The sequence below is a fragment of the Sminthopsis crassicaudata genome, chromosome 2 (assembly GCF_048593235.1).
Source record: "Sminthopsis crassicaudata isolate SCR6 chromosome 2, ASM4859323v1, whole genome shotgun sequence".
NCBI lineage: Eukaryota > Metazoa > Chordata > Mammalia > Dasyuromorphia > Dasyuridae > Sminthopsis > Sminthopsis crassicaudata.
This window is the reverse complement of record NC_133618.1, coordinates 90,358,975-90,377,146: the sequence shown is the minus strand read 5'-3', so window position 1 is coordinate 90,377,146 and position 18,172 is coordinate 90,358,975. Positions and strand designations below refer to the sequence as shown.

The 18,172-nt window shown below is 32.6% G+C and overlaps 1 protein-coding gene across 1 annotated transcript in view; it reads right to left on the bottom strand.

The window, feature by feature from the left end:
* Positions 1 to 18,172, bottom strand: part of MSH2 (mutS homolog 2) — a 60,947-nt gene that overhangs the window by 25,210 nt on the left and 17,565 nt on the right. The window contains exons 7-8 of the mRNA XM_074286776.1: positions 7,966 to 8,165; positions 1,901 to 2,010 (exon numbers count right to left, since the gene is read on the bottom strand). Of these exons, the coding sequence (XP_074142877.1) occupies positions 1,901 to 2,010; positions 7,966 to 8,165 (310 nt within the window). The remainder of the gene's footprint in view (positions 1 to 1,900; positions 2,011 to 7,965; positions 8,166 to 18,172) is intronic.

Below are 18,172 nucleotides of genomic sequence, written 5' to 3'. Positions count from 1 at the left end.
AGAAATTTTGTTAGACTACATCAGAAAAAAGAGAAATTAATCTACTTTGGTATTTCTAACTATTCACCTTCAGGAAAGCTCTGAGAAAAAACAAATCCATATGTTAATTAGAAACCTCAGAAAATACAGATAAAAATTTAATACTATGGGAAGAGCAATGTCTTTTAGGTACTTCTGACTATATTGAAAAATTCTGCTTAAAAAAAAAATTTTAAATATCTTTACAGAAAAAATCCCTAATTAATTCAATTCCTTCTATTTAATTAAAAAAAAAAACTGGAATGAATATATCAAGTAGCAGATCAAAATGTTGTTATATCTGAAAACAAGAACATGAATGTCCCACAGGTTCATTTCAAAGAAGTAATTATATAAAATAACAGTTTTTTTTAAAAATGTCAAACACCATAGTAATTTTAACATCTTATATTTAACTTCCTTTAAATATATGCTAAAGTATTACAGATGAATATAATTTAAAAGCTATAGAACAAAATTAATTAATATTCAATAAAATCTACTTGTATTTTAAGGTAATGCATATGGAGAATATGTATAACTTATATGTATATATATATATATATATATATATATATATATATATATATATATATATATATATATATATGTATAACTTAGTACTTCTAAGTATTTTTTAATGACTCCATTTTTACATAAGAATTGCTGCTAGGAGTGTTTCTACTAGGCTTATATCCCAAATCTTAAAGGAGGGAAAGGGACCTACATGTGTAAAAATGTTTGTGGCAGCCCTTTTTGTAGTGGCAACAAACTGGAAACTGAATGGATGCCCATCAATTGGAGAATGGCTGAATAAATTATGGTATATGGATATTATGGAATATTATTGTTCTATAAGAAACAACCAGCATGATGATTTCAGAGAGGCCTGGAGAGACCTACATGAACTGATACTAAGTGAGATGAGGAGATCATTATACAGGACAACAGCAAGATTACACAATGACTAATTCTGATGGACGTGGCTCTTTTCAACAACCAGTTCCAATTGTTCAGCGATGAAGAGAGCCATCTATACCCAGAGAGATGACTATGGGAACTGAATGTGGCTCACAACATATAGCATTTTTCACTCTTTTTATTGTTACTTGCTTACATTTTATTTTGCTGCTGCTGCTTCTCTCTCTCTCTTTTTTTTAAACTGGTTCGATTTGATTTTTCTTGTATAGCACAATAACTGTAGAAATATGTATGCATATACATATGAATGAACGTAATATGAGAGAATGTAATGAATGTAACTGTCCATGCATATGTTTTGAAAAACAAAAAGCATTAAAAAGAAAAGAAAAGAAAAAGAAAAGAAAAAAAGAACTGCTGCTGGAAAATCTCATAGATTCAGGTTAAGAAGATGATCACTAAAATGGAATCCTAGTTGAAATATTCTTGTAATCTAATGTAAATTTTAATACTGGCTGAAATATTTATAAGAATCAGTTTGATTTTCCCATTTCTGTTTTCAACAGTTATGCCTCACAACTACCTAATAACCAGCATTCCACTGAAAAGAAATAAATGATTTCATCCTCTCTGAAGTATTCTTCTTTCTGGTTTATATCCACCATTCCTTTGTTATCAACTTTTTTATACACCGGCTTTCTAATATTTTTTTTTTTCTTTTCTAATTAGGAAAAAAAAATCCTCTATCACAATCTGAGATTTCTACACATCTGTGATACCCAACTCCTATTTACTTTTCTGGTTTCTGTATAGGTGTTATCTAATAAAACTACTCTGTCATTAAAGGTAACTGCTTGACAATAGTCCTACAACTAATATTCAGAAGTGACAAAATTAGCTAATGGAAAAATATAACTATTCAAAATATTATGGTTTTAATTTGCAAAACTATAATGCATACCTGGTTCATATCTAAGGTTGTTTCTATCATTTCTTGAAACTTGGAGAAATCAGAATGAAGATCAGCCAAAGGCGTTATGAAGACTGCCAACAACAATGATTGGTGTTTTCCTGTAAATGAGAGAGGAAAAATTGTTTAAGAGAAAAAAAAAAAAACATTACCACATAAATAATAGTACAGACCATAAAACCGTTAATAAGGATCACATGATAATGGTAATAATTATGCACATCTATATAGTTTTTGGTAATTTACCAAACAATTCTTTAATATTACTATAAAGATAGCTTTCTTATTTTGGAGATATTTGGAGATAGGGAATTGAGGCTCCTAATTGAGACTCAAAGAGGCTAATAAGTAACCTGACCACCTAGAACTAATACGCAATAGAATTAACCTTCCACCTTGGTCTTAGAACTCTTAAGATCTGCCTCATTCATATGGTATTCAACTTCTATTGTGAGTAGTGCCATATTCAAATTTCAGTCAAGTTATAAGAATAACCTCACAGATATTTAACAAGAAAAACAACTTCGGAATGATGGTGAAAATATCAACTTTTATTTCTCTTCTAATATATTCTATGACTCTCTCCTCTTTACTTTCTATATTCAATCAGTTATTAAATCCTACTAATTCTATCTCAATAGCATCTCATACATCTAGCTCTTTTCTCTTGATCTTCAGTTATATATCTTAGTATAGGTTCTTATAAACTCTTGTAATAGCTTCCTATTTACTTTTCCTGAAGTCACTTCAATTCTCAAAAATCTCACATAAATGGTTCCCATTCACTGTATAAACAAAAGTCAAATTCCTAATCATGGCATCAAATGCTCTCCACAATCTAAAACCACACTACCTCACAAATGATTATCATATAGTAAACACTTACAATTGCTTATAACTTCATCTCTTTCCATTTCTCTTCATATATATTTTTCAGATAAACTGAAGTAGTGTATCCCTTATTTCCTTGTTTAAATATTTGAAGAATATAGGGTGAGGGGAATCACCTTATAAAAGGAACTTAAAGAAATAGCAAATCCTTATTACATATTCACAATTATTTTGCTTGTACACATAGTAAAGACTGTATATAAGTTAGCCATCAACTAACATAGATGATAATTAGCTAACTAATTAGCTAATTAGGAAAGGACAGAAAAAATTATAAGCCAGACATCAAATCTGCTAAGTAAGTAAAGACTCCCTGAGCTCAAATCCATCCTTAGACATTCACTAGCCTTATGTCACCCTAGATAAGCAAACAACCAATTGCTTCAGTTTTCTTATCAGTAAATGGGGATTATAATAGCATCTACTTCTCAGGGTTATTGTAAGGATCAAAAGAGATAACTGTAAAACACCAGGCCTGGCATATAGTAAGCATTATACAATTGTTAATAAACTAGCTAGCTTGGAGACCCTTAGAGATTTTAGATGCAAAGATTTCCCCACTCTCAATTAACAATTCCCCTTCTTAGCCTAGCTTTATTGATTTTATTTTCAATATCATGTTATCAATATTATCTATTCTAACATTTCTAAGATCTCCAATCTTTTTTAGGTTAAAAAAAGTTCCCTGTTAGTGAATTGATTCACTGATAATTATTTCTGTGAGTGTGTCTGTGTGTGTATGAGAAAGAAAGGGGGAGAGGGAGTGAAGAAAAGGGGGACATAAGAGGAAAAAAGGGAATGACATTTAAACTGAGTTTATGGTATTAGGTAGTTTAAGATTGTGGCTTCTTTATTATTTCTTATATTTTTATTTTTGCCAAACTACTGCCCATAAATACAGACTAGTATATCTCATAACATACTTATCTATAGATGCCAGATATGTTACTTTACAAATAGCTAAGTAAGACAGGGATACATCAGCCTGTAGAATTTAAAACGTTTCATGTTGATAAGATCATATAAAATAAGACAAGAAGCGAGCACTTAAAAGTACTAAATTATCAGGTTACAAATAGATGTCAATGTAGGGGGGAAAAGTCTACTAATTTGCTAATTACTAATAAAAATTATACAAGTACTTTTGTCATACATAGAATACCAACCCTCCATGCTGTGACCAAAATAATTATTATATGCAATTTTCTGGTGATAAGCCTCTCCTATTTATTTCCACTAGCCATTATAAAATGACACAGAACCTCTGGATCCTATTTTAAGTCTGGCAGACACACTGGAAGAGCTTGCATTCCAAGAGTATTATCTTCAAAAACCCAGTCATCTCTACAATATGATAAAGCATAAGAAGGGAAGACCAAAGATTTAGGGTTAGAAGAGCTTTATAAATCCTTTATCTACTCCTTCCTATTAATAATTGCCATGAGCTGCCAAGAACAAAGTGAACAATACCCAAACTCACAAAATTACTGCAATTGACAGCCTTATCAACTGACACAGTACACAAATGTAGAGTTCCCTTTATGCTCAGGGGAAAAGGCGCAAATGGTCTAATTATGGTAGTGAAATAAAGCCAACAGTTTCCCCCAAAAGACCAAGATGACAAAAATTGTATTGTGTCTTGAATGGGTTGAACACAACTGCAGATCTAAGATAATGCTGGCCATTAAGTAATAATCAAAGGATTGTGGCCATGTAATCCAATTTTTAGTTTTATCCTTTTTGTTTCTCTAATAAAAAAGGCAGCTAGGTGGCCCAGATGTGGTAGATAGGATATCTGAGTTCAAATTTAGTCTCAAACACTTAACGGGTGTGTAATTCTGGACACACACTTCACCATTATTTACTTCAGTTTCTTGATCTGTAAAATGGGATGATAATATCACCTACCTCCCAAGTTGTTGTGAAGAGAAAATGAGATATTTCTAAAATGCCTTGCAAATGATAAAACACTACATAAATGCTGGCTACTGTTATTGTCATAATAAAAATCACTTAAATTATATAATAAATAGGAATCATGTTTCTTATTCTAGGAGAAAAAAGGCTTGAATAAGCTAACCCAAATTCTGTGAAGCTTTTCTCATGAATGAAAAACTAAATCATATTTGAACACAGAGCAGAGTATATAACCTTGATCAAACATTGATTTTTGAATGTGATTCATTCACACTGATGTGTGCTAATGAATCTAAGCTCAAAATTTTATCATTCATTAAGCCCAAACAGGGGCATAGCTACTAGTACTATTATTAAAATCAATTATTAACTACATTGATGGTCAGGCAAACTGGGAGGGAATAAGAGGGATACAGAATATACAGAGTAATCTCGGAATAGAAATGCATACAGGGTACAAGGGATGGCCTTTTAACACTGTGTTAATTATATTGTAACGGGTGAAAGGAATAAATACAAATATATTTTACAGAGTAGTTATTTTTGCTTTCCTACTCATACTAGGCTGTAAGCTCCATGAGGGAAGGGCTATTTAAGCTGCAGTTTTATTTGCAGATGGGCATATTTGAGGAGAATTGCAGAAATAGCAAATGACCCAAGAATTTAGTTGTAAGACACTGAGTGGGGTTGATGGCTTTAGATAGAAGCAAAAATGAATAGTGATTCAAGTGCTAGAGAGAATCTATGTTAGTAATAATTGTGGTAGTGAGGATTATAATTATGATGATGATGAATGGCTTTTTGATGATCTGGTTCTTATATGGCTTCTGTCACTATACTGATTTTGGGTGAGTCTTGTATATTAATTTCTGTCTGTATGTTCAGTTGTTATTATGTTATTATGCCCAGCTCTTTGAGACCACATTTGGTATGATCTCAGCAGAGGTGCTAGAGTGTTTTGCCATTTCTTTCTCCAGCGCAGTTTACTGCTGAGATTAGGCAAACAGGATTAAGTGACTGAAAATTGTTACTATATTTTTAAGAAAAATAATAGAATCTTAGGGATATTTATGAAAGAATCTGTGACAATAACAGAGAAAAGAGTGATAATCTTTCCTAACAAGCCTTAGAAAGTTAATTGTGATGAAGGAAAAAGCCTAAAGAAGATAAGTGTTCATTTTAATATTTGAGAGAATCTGGAGAAGCATTTTGAGGACTGAATTTAATTTTCATTCTGTGTAGAAAACATCCTGAAAATTTCTGAGAAATTTTTAAATGCTATTCTGAAAGAAATAAGTTACTGGAAATCAATGTAGTAAGTACATTCTGAAAATATCATAAATTTCCACAAATGTACAAACAATTTATAGTTTTAAGTGTCTGTTTTCTTAAAAAAAAAAAAATTACCTAATGAAACTTTTTCCTTTTAAGCTTTTTCTCCTTTCTCAGTCTCTTTAAGAATCATAGCTTAGAGAAACATCAGTGTCATTAACTATAAAATTTATTCATAGTAATGAATCAGTTGAATTTTTACCAAGACATTCATTTATTACACTTCTTGAGAACTGTTACAGCCAAATGAAATTGTCACCCTTCAAACTACCTTACTCTTGAAGAGCCTCTAGAAATTTAACCAGACTGGTTTTCAGACAAGAAACAACCAATTTCTTGGATAATACGCAAAACCTTATCATTTAATAGGATCTGTCAGAATTAATAATCTCCTGCCATAAACTTTAAGTACAGGGACACATCCACATCATGATGAACTACTGGAGTAAGTCATTAATTAGGATGTAACAATTTGTTACCACAAAACTCAAAATACCTTGTGCCATTTGTTATTGGGCAAAATTTTGCCCTAAGGGTATAATAGAAATAGTTTTGAATTTCAGGTATTGTTTCAATTTCCCAATTTTAAGAGATTTAATAAAGAGAATCACTTCAGTGTCTTCATTACAATAGACTAGCTCTTATATGTTGCTGCCCCCTGCTGTTCCTAACTTAACTTTCTTTTCATGGGATATTTGTTTTTGCCCAAGAGATTGATTATAATCCAAAAAAATTCACAAGATAAGAAAATAGCAATTTTAGAGCAAAATATTTAAAGCTCTAAAGTCATAATTCTCCTTTGAAGTACTAATGCATTTAGTTAATTTTTCAATTCATCATCCTTATTATCTCGGGCCCTTTTGATAAAAAACAAAAAAACAAAAACATCCCCCCAAAATCCTGATAACCGTATTGTTGTTCTTCTTAAGACTCCAGTTTATTAATATAAATACAAATTATATAATCAGAAGTTGCCCCTAGTGTCACCTCTTTTGCCTTTAATGCCCAAGGTAATCACATACCGTGTTGTTTTTTTTTTTTTTCCTTGTGAGGCAACTGGGGTTAAGTGACTTATCCAGGGTCACACAGCTAAGAAATATTAAGTGCTGGCAGGTGCATTTAAACCCAGGTCTCCCTGACTCCAGGGCCAGTGACCTATCCACCACATTATCAAACTGCCCCCATATATATTTCAAATTCATTTATTAAAGTACAAATTAGTATGTCAAATCTATAACCATGTCCTGTATTCAGGTAGCCTTGAGTGAGAATAGAGCATCCTTCAACTTTATTCCACAATTTTCTCTTATCTCCTACCTTGCCAAAACCCTCTGCTGCATCCCAATGGCACATCAACTCCAATTGGCTATCTGCTAAATGCTATTTGTCATAAGGCTCAAAAAAAAGCAAGGATGCTAAGATCTCAGAGGACATCTGGTTCCACCACCCATTTAGGGATAAGGAAATTGAGATCCAAAATGGTTAAATAATGTCCCCAAGGTCACACTGAGAAGTGGCAAAGCCAGGTGTCATGATTCCAAATTCAGCTTCCTTCGCTCCACTGCCTCTTAGGCAGTGAACTGACCTGAATCGCCAAGATGGAAGACTTAACCCTAAGATCAGTTTATTCACCATATCATTTTGACATGAGCAAACAAAGGCACAGAACTTTAGGGGCTTGATCATTTGCATGACCAGCTGACAGTAGCAGAGCCCAGATGAGAACCCAGACCCTCTTATAGTTCCATTATAAGCTAATATATAAACTCTTTAACAACAACAAAAAGGATGTAAATATAATTAATGGTGGGTTTGTAGCATCCTCTTTCTAAAAGATGGAGATACATTTTCATAGCAATCAAAAAAATGAAGATTTCAAACAGAAGGATATAAATTCTAACCAAAATCATTGCTACCTTCATGTTTTTCCAATGCTTGCATAACATTAGGAAGCTGGTTTATGGCTTGATAGATGCGGTAACAATCTTGTAGGTTGGCTGCATGTCTCTGAAACTTTTTGGCAAATCGATTAAGATCTGGGAAACGTCGAAGTAAGTCTTCTTGTAAACTCTGTCTCAGCTCCGCATCTACTACAAAGGCCTCGACTAGATTTAACCTGAAACAAAGCATTTAATAAATATTAATCATAAAGCAAAATTAAAACCTCTCAACTAAGAAAACAAAATTTCAGTTGGATCACAAATTCCAAATGTGTGTGTGTGTGTGTTCAGAGCAGCTAGCAGAAAAATTTTTTAAAATATAATCCAATGGAAAAATCTTTAAAGAAAAAAGAATCATTTAATAGAGCTTGGTCAAGCTTACATCTACATGTTACTTGTTAAGTTTAAAACATATAAAAGAATACTGCCACCTGCTATTTCAATATAAAAAAGGCTGAAATATAAATAAAGACAGAGTCAACATCAACTAAAATATATTCCTACGAGATGCTTATGATGTAAAGAATGATGTCAGGTCAAATCAAATATTTATCCTGGCAGGAGAATGCAATACAAGAGTTTAGGATTCATTCTTAAGACTTTTAAAAAAAAAAAAAAAAAACATAAAAAAGCATCACTCTTTATGTTAAATCATCAAATTAAACAGATAACATAGAAATATCATACATGGGGCAGCTAGGTGGTGCAGTGGATAGAGCACCAGCCCTGAATTCAGGAGGACCCAAGTTCAAATCTGGTCTCAGATACTTAACATCCCAGCTGTGTGACCTTGGGCAAGTCACTTAACCCCAGCCTGGGAGGGGGGGGGAGAGAAAGAAATATTATACAGATATTATTTACTTTTCTCTAACAGAAAGGAATATAGAATTAAACCTGTGATTCCACCAATGTAAGAATCCATAGGGTAAGGAAATTCCCAAAACCAAAGTAGTCCAGAACCATATCTGAACTTAATAGTGTTAAAAAGATACCTCAATCACTATGAAAATAAAGTGACATATTCAGTGTCATAAAACCACTATAATATATATCCTATATATTATAGAAAAATAAAGAATTTATTTTTATAATAAAGTAACTTCAATAAACTACAGTGAAGTAAACACAAAAGTAACTTAATATGTCTAGGAATGACTTTTAAAAAACAAAACACATATATTCATATTGCTATAGGAAGCTTTTGTAAAAATGTCAAGGAGACAGGAAACAAATTGGGTATTATAACAGCTTGGATGTGGAGGGAACCTCAGGGATCATTTATTCCAAACTACATATGAAGAGAAATTCCATCAATAAATAAACACCTCGGGTAATACTATCAGCAAAGTATTACATTTATGCTAATGAAACTGCAGTTTAAAAGAAAACAAGAAAACACAATGTAAAGTTTTTTGAAATGAGACCAGAAGGCTAAACTACTACATGTAACTACTCATAGTACACATGGAAGACAAAGTGTTTCTCAGCCCAAGACAATGGAAAAAATGAATATATATTCCAATCCAAAAAGATTAAGGCCACCCAGCTCCAGAACTTTAGGTAAGGGAAAAAAAAAAAAAAAAAAAAGTGCATGGCAACCCAAGAATGGAAAGACCAAAACAAAAGGAGTATAGAGATGTGATAGAAATTATTGGTAACAAAAGAATAGGGTCAAAAAGAACAATGGAAGCACTAGACATGAATCTAGTCCCAATCAGTTAAACCCAACTTACTCAAAGGAAAAAAAAAAAAAAAAAAGAGCAAACATTCTAGACTTGCTTAAAAGGAAACAGCAATTTGGAACTATGATCAAAGGGAAACCAAACTGTGCATACCCTATGACCCAGCATTACCATTACTAGGCTCTGTATCCCAAAGAGACCAAAGAAAGGGGAAAAGGACCACACGTACAAAAACATTTATATTTTTTTGTGATGGAAAAATATTAGAAATTGAAGACATAACCATCAGTTGGGAAATGGCTGAACTAGCTGTGGTATAGGAATGTAATGGAATATGATGTGTAATAAATGGAATGGAATGTGCAATAAGAAATGACAAACAGGCAAATTTCAGAAAAATCTGGCTTGTACAAAGTAATGCAAAGTGAAATGAGCAGAACCAGGTAAACATTGCACACAGTATCAGCAATGTGAACAACTGTGTGAACAACTCAGTTCTTCTCAGCAACACAATGAATTAAGAAAGTACAAAGAACTCGTAAAGAAAAATGCTATTTGTAAACAAATATTTTTTTCATTGTATTCCTTCTCATGGTTTTTTCCCTTTTGATCTGCTGCTTCTTTTACAATTGAGACTAACATGGAAATATATCTAACATGATAGCATATGTATAATTTCTATCCAACTGCCTACATCTTGGGAAGATAGGGAGAAAAATGTGAAAAAAAAAACTTATAAAAATGAATGCTAAAAATTGAGATATAACTGGGAGATATAACTGGGAAAGAAACATTATCCTAATGATAAAGATATGAAGGACCAATAGTATAAAATGAGATATATAGAGAGAGGATTAGAGAAAGGACATAGGCAAAATAGAAATTTATTTTACTTGATAATGTGCCTGCAACAAGAATTTTGTTTTTTCTTACATTCTTGGGGAAGGGGTAGAAGATCAATTTTTTGCTAATTCCAAAAAGTGTGTGTTTGTGTGTGTGTGTGTGTGTGTGTGTGTGTGTGTGTATATATATATATATATGTATATATGTGTGTGTGTGTATATATGTATATTTGTGTATATATATATATGAATTTTTTAATAAATAAAATAAGAGGGATTATTCATTGTTTTCATCCTGATGTACTAATCCAACTTGATCATAATAATTTTAATTATATTGCTGCAATATCTTTCCTAAAGTTTTTATTTAAAATTTTAGTATCAATATTTATGTAATGCTGCTATAATTCTTTTTTCTTTTTATTTCCAATGAAGATATCTGCACTCTCTTTTAATTTTTTTAATAACAGCTTTTCATTTTTCAAAATACATGCAAAAAAGAGACCTTTGCAAAACTTGTGTTCCAAATTTTTCTTCCTCCTTCTGTTCAAGAAAAATGAGATCAAAAGAAGAAAAAAATGACAAAGTGAAAATACTATGCTATGATCCATATTCAGTCTCCATAGTTCTCTTTCTGGATATGGATGGCTCTCTCCATCCCAAGTCTTTTGGAATAGCTTTGTTGAAAAGAGCCAAGTCCATCAACAGTTGATCATCATATAATCTTCTTCTTGCTGTGTACAATGTTCTCTTGGTTCTGTTCAGTTACTTAGCATCAGTTCATGTAAGTCTTTCCAGCTTTTCTGAAATCAGCCTGCTCATCATTTTTTATAGAATAATATTCCATTACATTCATATCCCATAACTTATTCAGCCATTTCCCCAACTGATGGGCAACCATTCAGTTTCCAGTTCCTTGCCACTACAAAGAGGACTGCTACAAACATTTTTGTATATGGGTCCTTTCTCCATTTTTATGATCTCTTTGGGATATAGACCCAGTAGAGACTTTGCTGAATCAAAGGGTATGCACAGTTTGATAGCTCTTTGGGCATAGTTCCATATTGCTTTACAAAATGGTAGGATCAGTTCACAACTCTACCAATTAATATATTAAGTGCCCTAGTTTTCCCACATCACCTCCAACTCTTATCATTATCTTTTCCTGTCATTTTAGCCAATCTGAGAGGTGTGAAGTGGTACCTCAAGATTATCTTAATTTGCATTTCTCTAATCAATAGTGAATTTAGAACATTTTTTCATATGACTAGAAATGGCTTTAATTTCTTCATCTGAGAATTGTCTGCTTACATCCTTTGACCATTTATCGCTTGGGGAATGGCTTGTATACAATTTTTTTTTTTAATTTTATCTTTCCCTACTTAGGTATCAGAAATATATCTGTCTCTTAAAAATTTTTTTGGTAGGCTGTTTCTTGCCAAAACAAGAAAAACTTTCTTTTGTTTTTAAATCATTCAAATGTGTAGAACTATTTTCATTAGTATTTCTCTTACTAGAGACTTGGAACATTCTTTCACAAGATGTTTAATAATTTATAATTCTTTGAGAATTGTTTGTTCATATTCTTTAACTACATATGCACAGAACCAAGGACTCTTGGCCTTAAGTTTGTTTTATTTCCCTATATATGTTAGATATTTGACTCTTATAAAGACATTTGATAAAAAGGTTTTTTTACTACCCAATCAACAGCTTCTCTTGTTTTTCTAAAAGAATTCATTTTCTTTAAGAAAATTCTATAAATTACATTTAATTGAAAGTGTATGTTATTTTAACTTATTTATAATCACCTATATATATCCTTCATTATTAAGAATTCTCCCCTTAGCTATAACTGTGAAATGTAACTGATCTTGTTATCTTCTAGTTTTTCTATAATGTCATGATTATTAACATTCAGGTCAAGAATTCACTTAGGTTTTATTGTGATATATATGATGAAAAAAATTCCTTTTTTTTTCAAGAAATAATTTTTTTTATTATAACTTTTTATTGACAGAATATATGCTTGGGTAATTTTTTACAACATTATCGCTTGCACTCACTTCTGTTCCGACTTTTTCCTTCCCTCCCTCCACCCCCTCCCCTAGATGGCAAGCAGTCTTATATATGTCAATTATGTTATAGTATATCCTAGATACAATATATGTGTGCATAACTGAATTTCTTGTTGCACCGGAAGAATTGGATTCAGAAGGTAAAAATAACCTGGAAAGAAAAACAAAAGTGCAAATAGTTTACACTCATTTCCCAGTCCAGTGTTCCTTTTCTGGATGTGGCTGATTCTGTCCATCATTGATCAATTGGAACTGAATTAGATCTTCTCTTTGTCAAAGATAGCCACTTCCATCAGAACACATCCTCATACAGTATCATTGTTGAAGTGTATAATTATCTCCTGGTTCTGCTCATTTCACTTAGCATCAGTTCATGTAAGTCTCTCCAAGCCAATTACTTTTCTAAAATGCATAGTATATATTACAGTTTACATACATTTAAGAATAACAACTTTCTGAGTGTCAAACCCAGAAAGATCTGGGTTTATCTTCTGCCATTCATGCATTCAAACTTCTTGACTAAGGGCATGTCATTTAATTAACCTTTTAGTGCTAACTCAACTCTTTTAAGATAATAGTTACAGACAAAAAACTAATCTGCATCAGTAAAGGGAGAGTTCGCCAAAATGATGAACTCACACACATGCACACAACAGTCTCTCATCTCAGTAGAAACCCTGAGACCTCATATATTGTAATACATATAATATTGTTATGACACAAGTGAAATTGATTTAGTAACAGTATTTACTATTACCTAAAAAAAAGAAAAAAGACTGGTACCACTGTTTCCACAGAAATGCCACTAACAATTTTTTAAGGAATCAAATTTAATACTGTCATAATATACTATCAGTACCACTCAATAAGGATGCTAAGCTTCATACAAGTAACTGAATGAAAAATCGACTCAAATTGCCTTGAAAGTGTTTATATAGCAATTTTTCATGATAGCCAATTCATAAAACAGAAGATTTACCTTTTTAATCAGAATTTTGCACTATTTGTTATATTATGCTTTATTTAAAAACTGACCTTTAATACTCTGAATTCACAATTAAATACAAACAAGTTTTGCTGTGCACATAATTCATAAAATAAGGAAAAGATGTGGTAGTACCCCTTAGTTTAAGAATTCCTATTAAAACCTTTCCAGCTCGTGGATAAACTGCCGGCCCTGAAGTCAAGAGGACCTGAGTTCATATCCGACCTCATTCACTAACCCTTCCTAGCTGTCACTTAACCCCAATTGTCTCAGCAAAAAAAAAGTAGTTTCCAGTTCTCTGGCTAATAGCACATATTCTGTCAGTTACATACACATACACACACACACACACACACACACCCTATCCTTATGAACATAGCTAGGTTGGTCCTTAGCCTGACATACAATCAGTTTGCCAAGTGCAAACTAAAAGCCTCAACAGTTTGGAAAAGATCCCAGAGGCTGGGCTCCTTTGCTATCATCATCATGAAATAAGGATTACTTCCACGCCAAGATCAGACATCCCAATAAGCCTATATAGTAGAGAAATCTAAATCTTATGTTAAATAAGATAGAGTGGTATCTTTGATTTAGTAACTAGTGCAACACAATGACCTGTACTTTAGATAGTTAGAAATGCATTGAGAAATATATGCCACCAAAAGCTAAGTCAGTCAAAGGATAGGAACAATTTTTCACAAAATTACTAATTACAAATAACCATTTAGAAATATGTTCCAAATCACTAGTAACTTCAAACAGCTCTTGAGGTTTCATCTAATGATGCAATCTTGCAAAAATTACAAAATACACTAATAGCCAATGTTGGAGGAACTGTGTTAAAACAGGCACACTAACAGGGAAAAAAGAAGAGGAAGAGGAAAAGGAATAGGCATTTATATAGAGCTTACTATATGCCAGATACTGTGCTAAGTGCATTACAAATATCTCATTTGATTCTAGTGACAACTCTGCAAGGTAGGGGCTCTTATTATCCCAATTTTAAATTTAGGAAAACTGAGGCACAGAGGTTACATGTCCGGGACTACACAGCTAGATAAATACATAGAGCCATATTTGGGGTCTTCCAGACCCCAGGCCTAGCACTCTATCCATGGAACCACCTCAGTGCAGGGGGAGAAACAGATCTAATACACAGTGAACCTGTGAATTGATTTAACAACTGTGAATATTAATTTGGAATTACTCAAGAAAAATGATTGAACTACTTATATTCTGATCTAGCAATCCCACTACAGAGCTTATACTTCAAGAACAAAGACAAATATAAAGGTACATTATTTGCCAAATTAACAATCAAAATGGCTTATAACAAATAAACCTTATTTTGCATGAATGTAATAAGAATATTATTGTGAAGAAAATAAATGCACATTTTAAAAGATTTTTTTCACTAAAAGGATAAGTAGGCTTTATAAAGACTCCATGGCCAAATATTCTAAAGGAAATCAACCCAAGAGAGAAAACTCCATATTAGTTTTCACTTAAAGTTGTTTCTACATACAATGTAGGAAACATTTCTCCAGAAATGACTGTATTTTTAAAACAAAGACATCAAGAGTATATTTTTCAGAAAATAAATGAATCCTACCATATCTGTGATTTTAGGGATTTTTAACTTTCAAAAAAGAAAAGTCAAAATACAGAATTACTTCATAGTAAAGCAAGCTCCTCATCTACGAGAAAAATAAGTTTATCTAATAAGACTTTTTATAAGATGAAAGAGGGAGAATGATAAAGCAGAAAAGCAATAGACCAAGAATCAAGAGACCAGTCTTGACCTGGCTCCTAGCTTGTGACCGAGTTAAATCGATTTAATTTCTCGAAATCTCACTTTCCTCATCAAAAAAACTAGGGATTCAAACCTGTGTCTTCTAACTCCAAATTCAATACTCTTTCAACTCTATCATCCTGCTCCTGCCTTCCCACAACTTTTAAAGTTTTAGATTAAGATTTAAATTTGCTAAGGATCCAGTCATCCAATTTCCAACATCTATGTATTCTTAATTCCTTTGAAACACCAAAGATTTCTTAAGATATCCCCCATATAGTTGCTATACTAATAAACGTTCAGGAACATAAATAATGTAAAGTTATGAATTTAGTAAGAAACTTCTTTTGTGTATTTATTTTGTTTATTTGTTTGGGGTGGGACAACTAGAGTTAAGTGATTTTGCCCAGGGTCACACAGCTAGGAAGTATTAAATGTCTAGGGCCAGATTTGAAATCAGGTCCTCCTGACTTCAGAACTGGTATTTTATCCACTGCACCATCTAGCTGCCTCTAGCAAGAAACCTGTAAGTGAATTTGTACTTATGAAAACAATAGCATCTATATAAATTCAAAAATAATATGCATATACAGAAGGCAAATCTATTTGGTCTATAGAAACCAGGTTTTCTCAGTTTGTGCCATCCTCATTACCCTCCCCCTCAAATATCCCAATCAGGGACCAAATCTGATCATTTCTACCTTTCCAAATTCTCACAAATCCACTCTCTTCTCTCTACTCACCCAGCCATGATAAGTAACCATCCTTCAAATGGAGCCCTTTAATAAATACCTCTCTCAAGGACTACAGGAACAGATTCTTAATCGATATCCTTGCCTTAAATTCTTCCTTCTCCAATTCATCCTTCCTACAGCTACCAGAGCTCTTCTCAAAATCAATTTGACCATGTTGCTCCCCTATTTAATAAATGTCATTGGCTTCCTATCACCGCTAAGATCAAATATAAACTCCTCTATCTGACAAATAAAACCTTTAAATCCTGGCCTCAACCTACTTTTCCATCCTCTAAACACACTATAGTTAAACCAACCTGGCCTCCTAGCTATTTCTTATATACTTGCCTTTCATCTCACTTCCATATTGATGCTCTGGCTTTGCCCGAATGCCAGAAAGGCTTTCCACCTCAACTCCATCTCTCTGAACCCATAGCTTCCTTTAAAGATCAACGTAAGACCCTCTTTTCTTCACTGTGCCTGGCCTGATTCCTTTCCTCCAAAATCACCTTTTATCTATTTTTAGTTATCTATTTTTGTCCATATTGTCTTCTCTGTCTAAGACTATAAGGTCTTTGAATATAAGGACACTTTTCATTTTTATATTTGTACCCCTACTAAATAACATAATCTGGCACAATGTAGAACTTAATAAATTTCCTTAATAAATGACAGAAAGAAACATTATCTACCTCAGTGAGATCACAGATTTATTTTACTATTAAGCAACAGAAACAGTAAACTAACTCTAATAAATTATTATTTTCACACTTTCCTCAAACTGACTATTATCTTAAGGCTTTGATTTAAAAAAGACTTCTTTAACATTTAAGATTAAGGAGGCAGCTAGGTGGCACAATGGATAGAGCACCAGCCTTGAATTCAGGAGGATCCGAGTTCAAATCTGATCTCAGACACTTAATACTTCCTAGCTGTGTGACCCTAGGCAAGTCACTTAACCCCAGCCTCAGGGTGGGGGGGGGGAGATGAACTGTTAGTTTATCAATAATAATTTTAGCTTTTTAGAAAATAATTTTATATACATAGGAAAGGCTGGGTTTTTGCCCAAACATTTCTCACCAACTAAACAATCTTCACTAGGAAACAAGAATATACTTCTTTAAGCCTTGTTAACAATCCACATGTGGCATTTGTTCAATAAAACAGATATTCAGAAGCACAAGTTGAATACAGATGATATACTCAAGTTAAAATTTTAAAACGATACAAAAGCAACATTCTCTCTCTTGTCAGTGTCAAGGGTAAGTAAAGAAACCTCAATGCACTTAAGAAATCCTTGATGCAGCAACTCATAAGTATAGCTAATGATAATAGTTAACATTTATTCAGAGCTTACTATCTATCAGGCACTATGCTTTATAATTATTATTTCATTTAGTCCTCACAACAACCCTGAAAGGTAGGTGCCATTATTATCGCCATTTACAAATGAGGAAATTGAAGTAGATAGATGTGCCCAAGATCACAAAGCTTGGACTTACTGTGTTAATTTTATAGAATACTAGTTTTCAAGGCATTTTTCCTGGAAGCAATAGAGAACTCCTAAAGCTTATTGAAGGTTGACATAATTAGACCTATGTTTTAAGAAAATCACTTTAGTGGCTAAATGGAAGATGGATTATATTGGGGAGACACCGAAGCAGGAAGATCTACCAGCCAGTTATTGCAAAAATCCAGGAATAAAGTGATGAATGCCTACATTTCGTTGGCAGCAGTGTTAGTATGAACCAAATAATAATATGCTAAAAAAACCCACCTCATTGCTTCTTTTTAATACCTTAAAAGCCCTGTCAATCATTAATTAATCCTATCTATTGACAAGTAACTGACTTCTAAAATTGGCCACTAAAAGTTAAACAGCATAAAGGAAAAGAGTCAAATATCTTCTATATCAAATAGTTAAGAATATTGTACATCCCATAAAACTTCTAAAGAAAAATAACAAAAATTAGCACAAATAACACATTTTATCATAAACTTCTAGATAACAGCTACTTTAAAATCTAAAGAACATAAGTTTAATAAACTCCTTGGGCCTAAAAGAAGTCA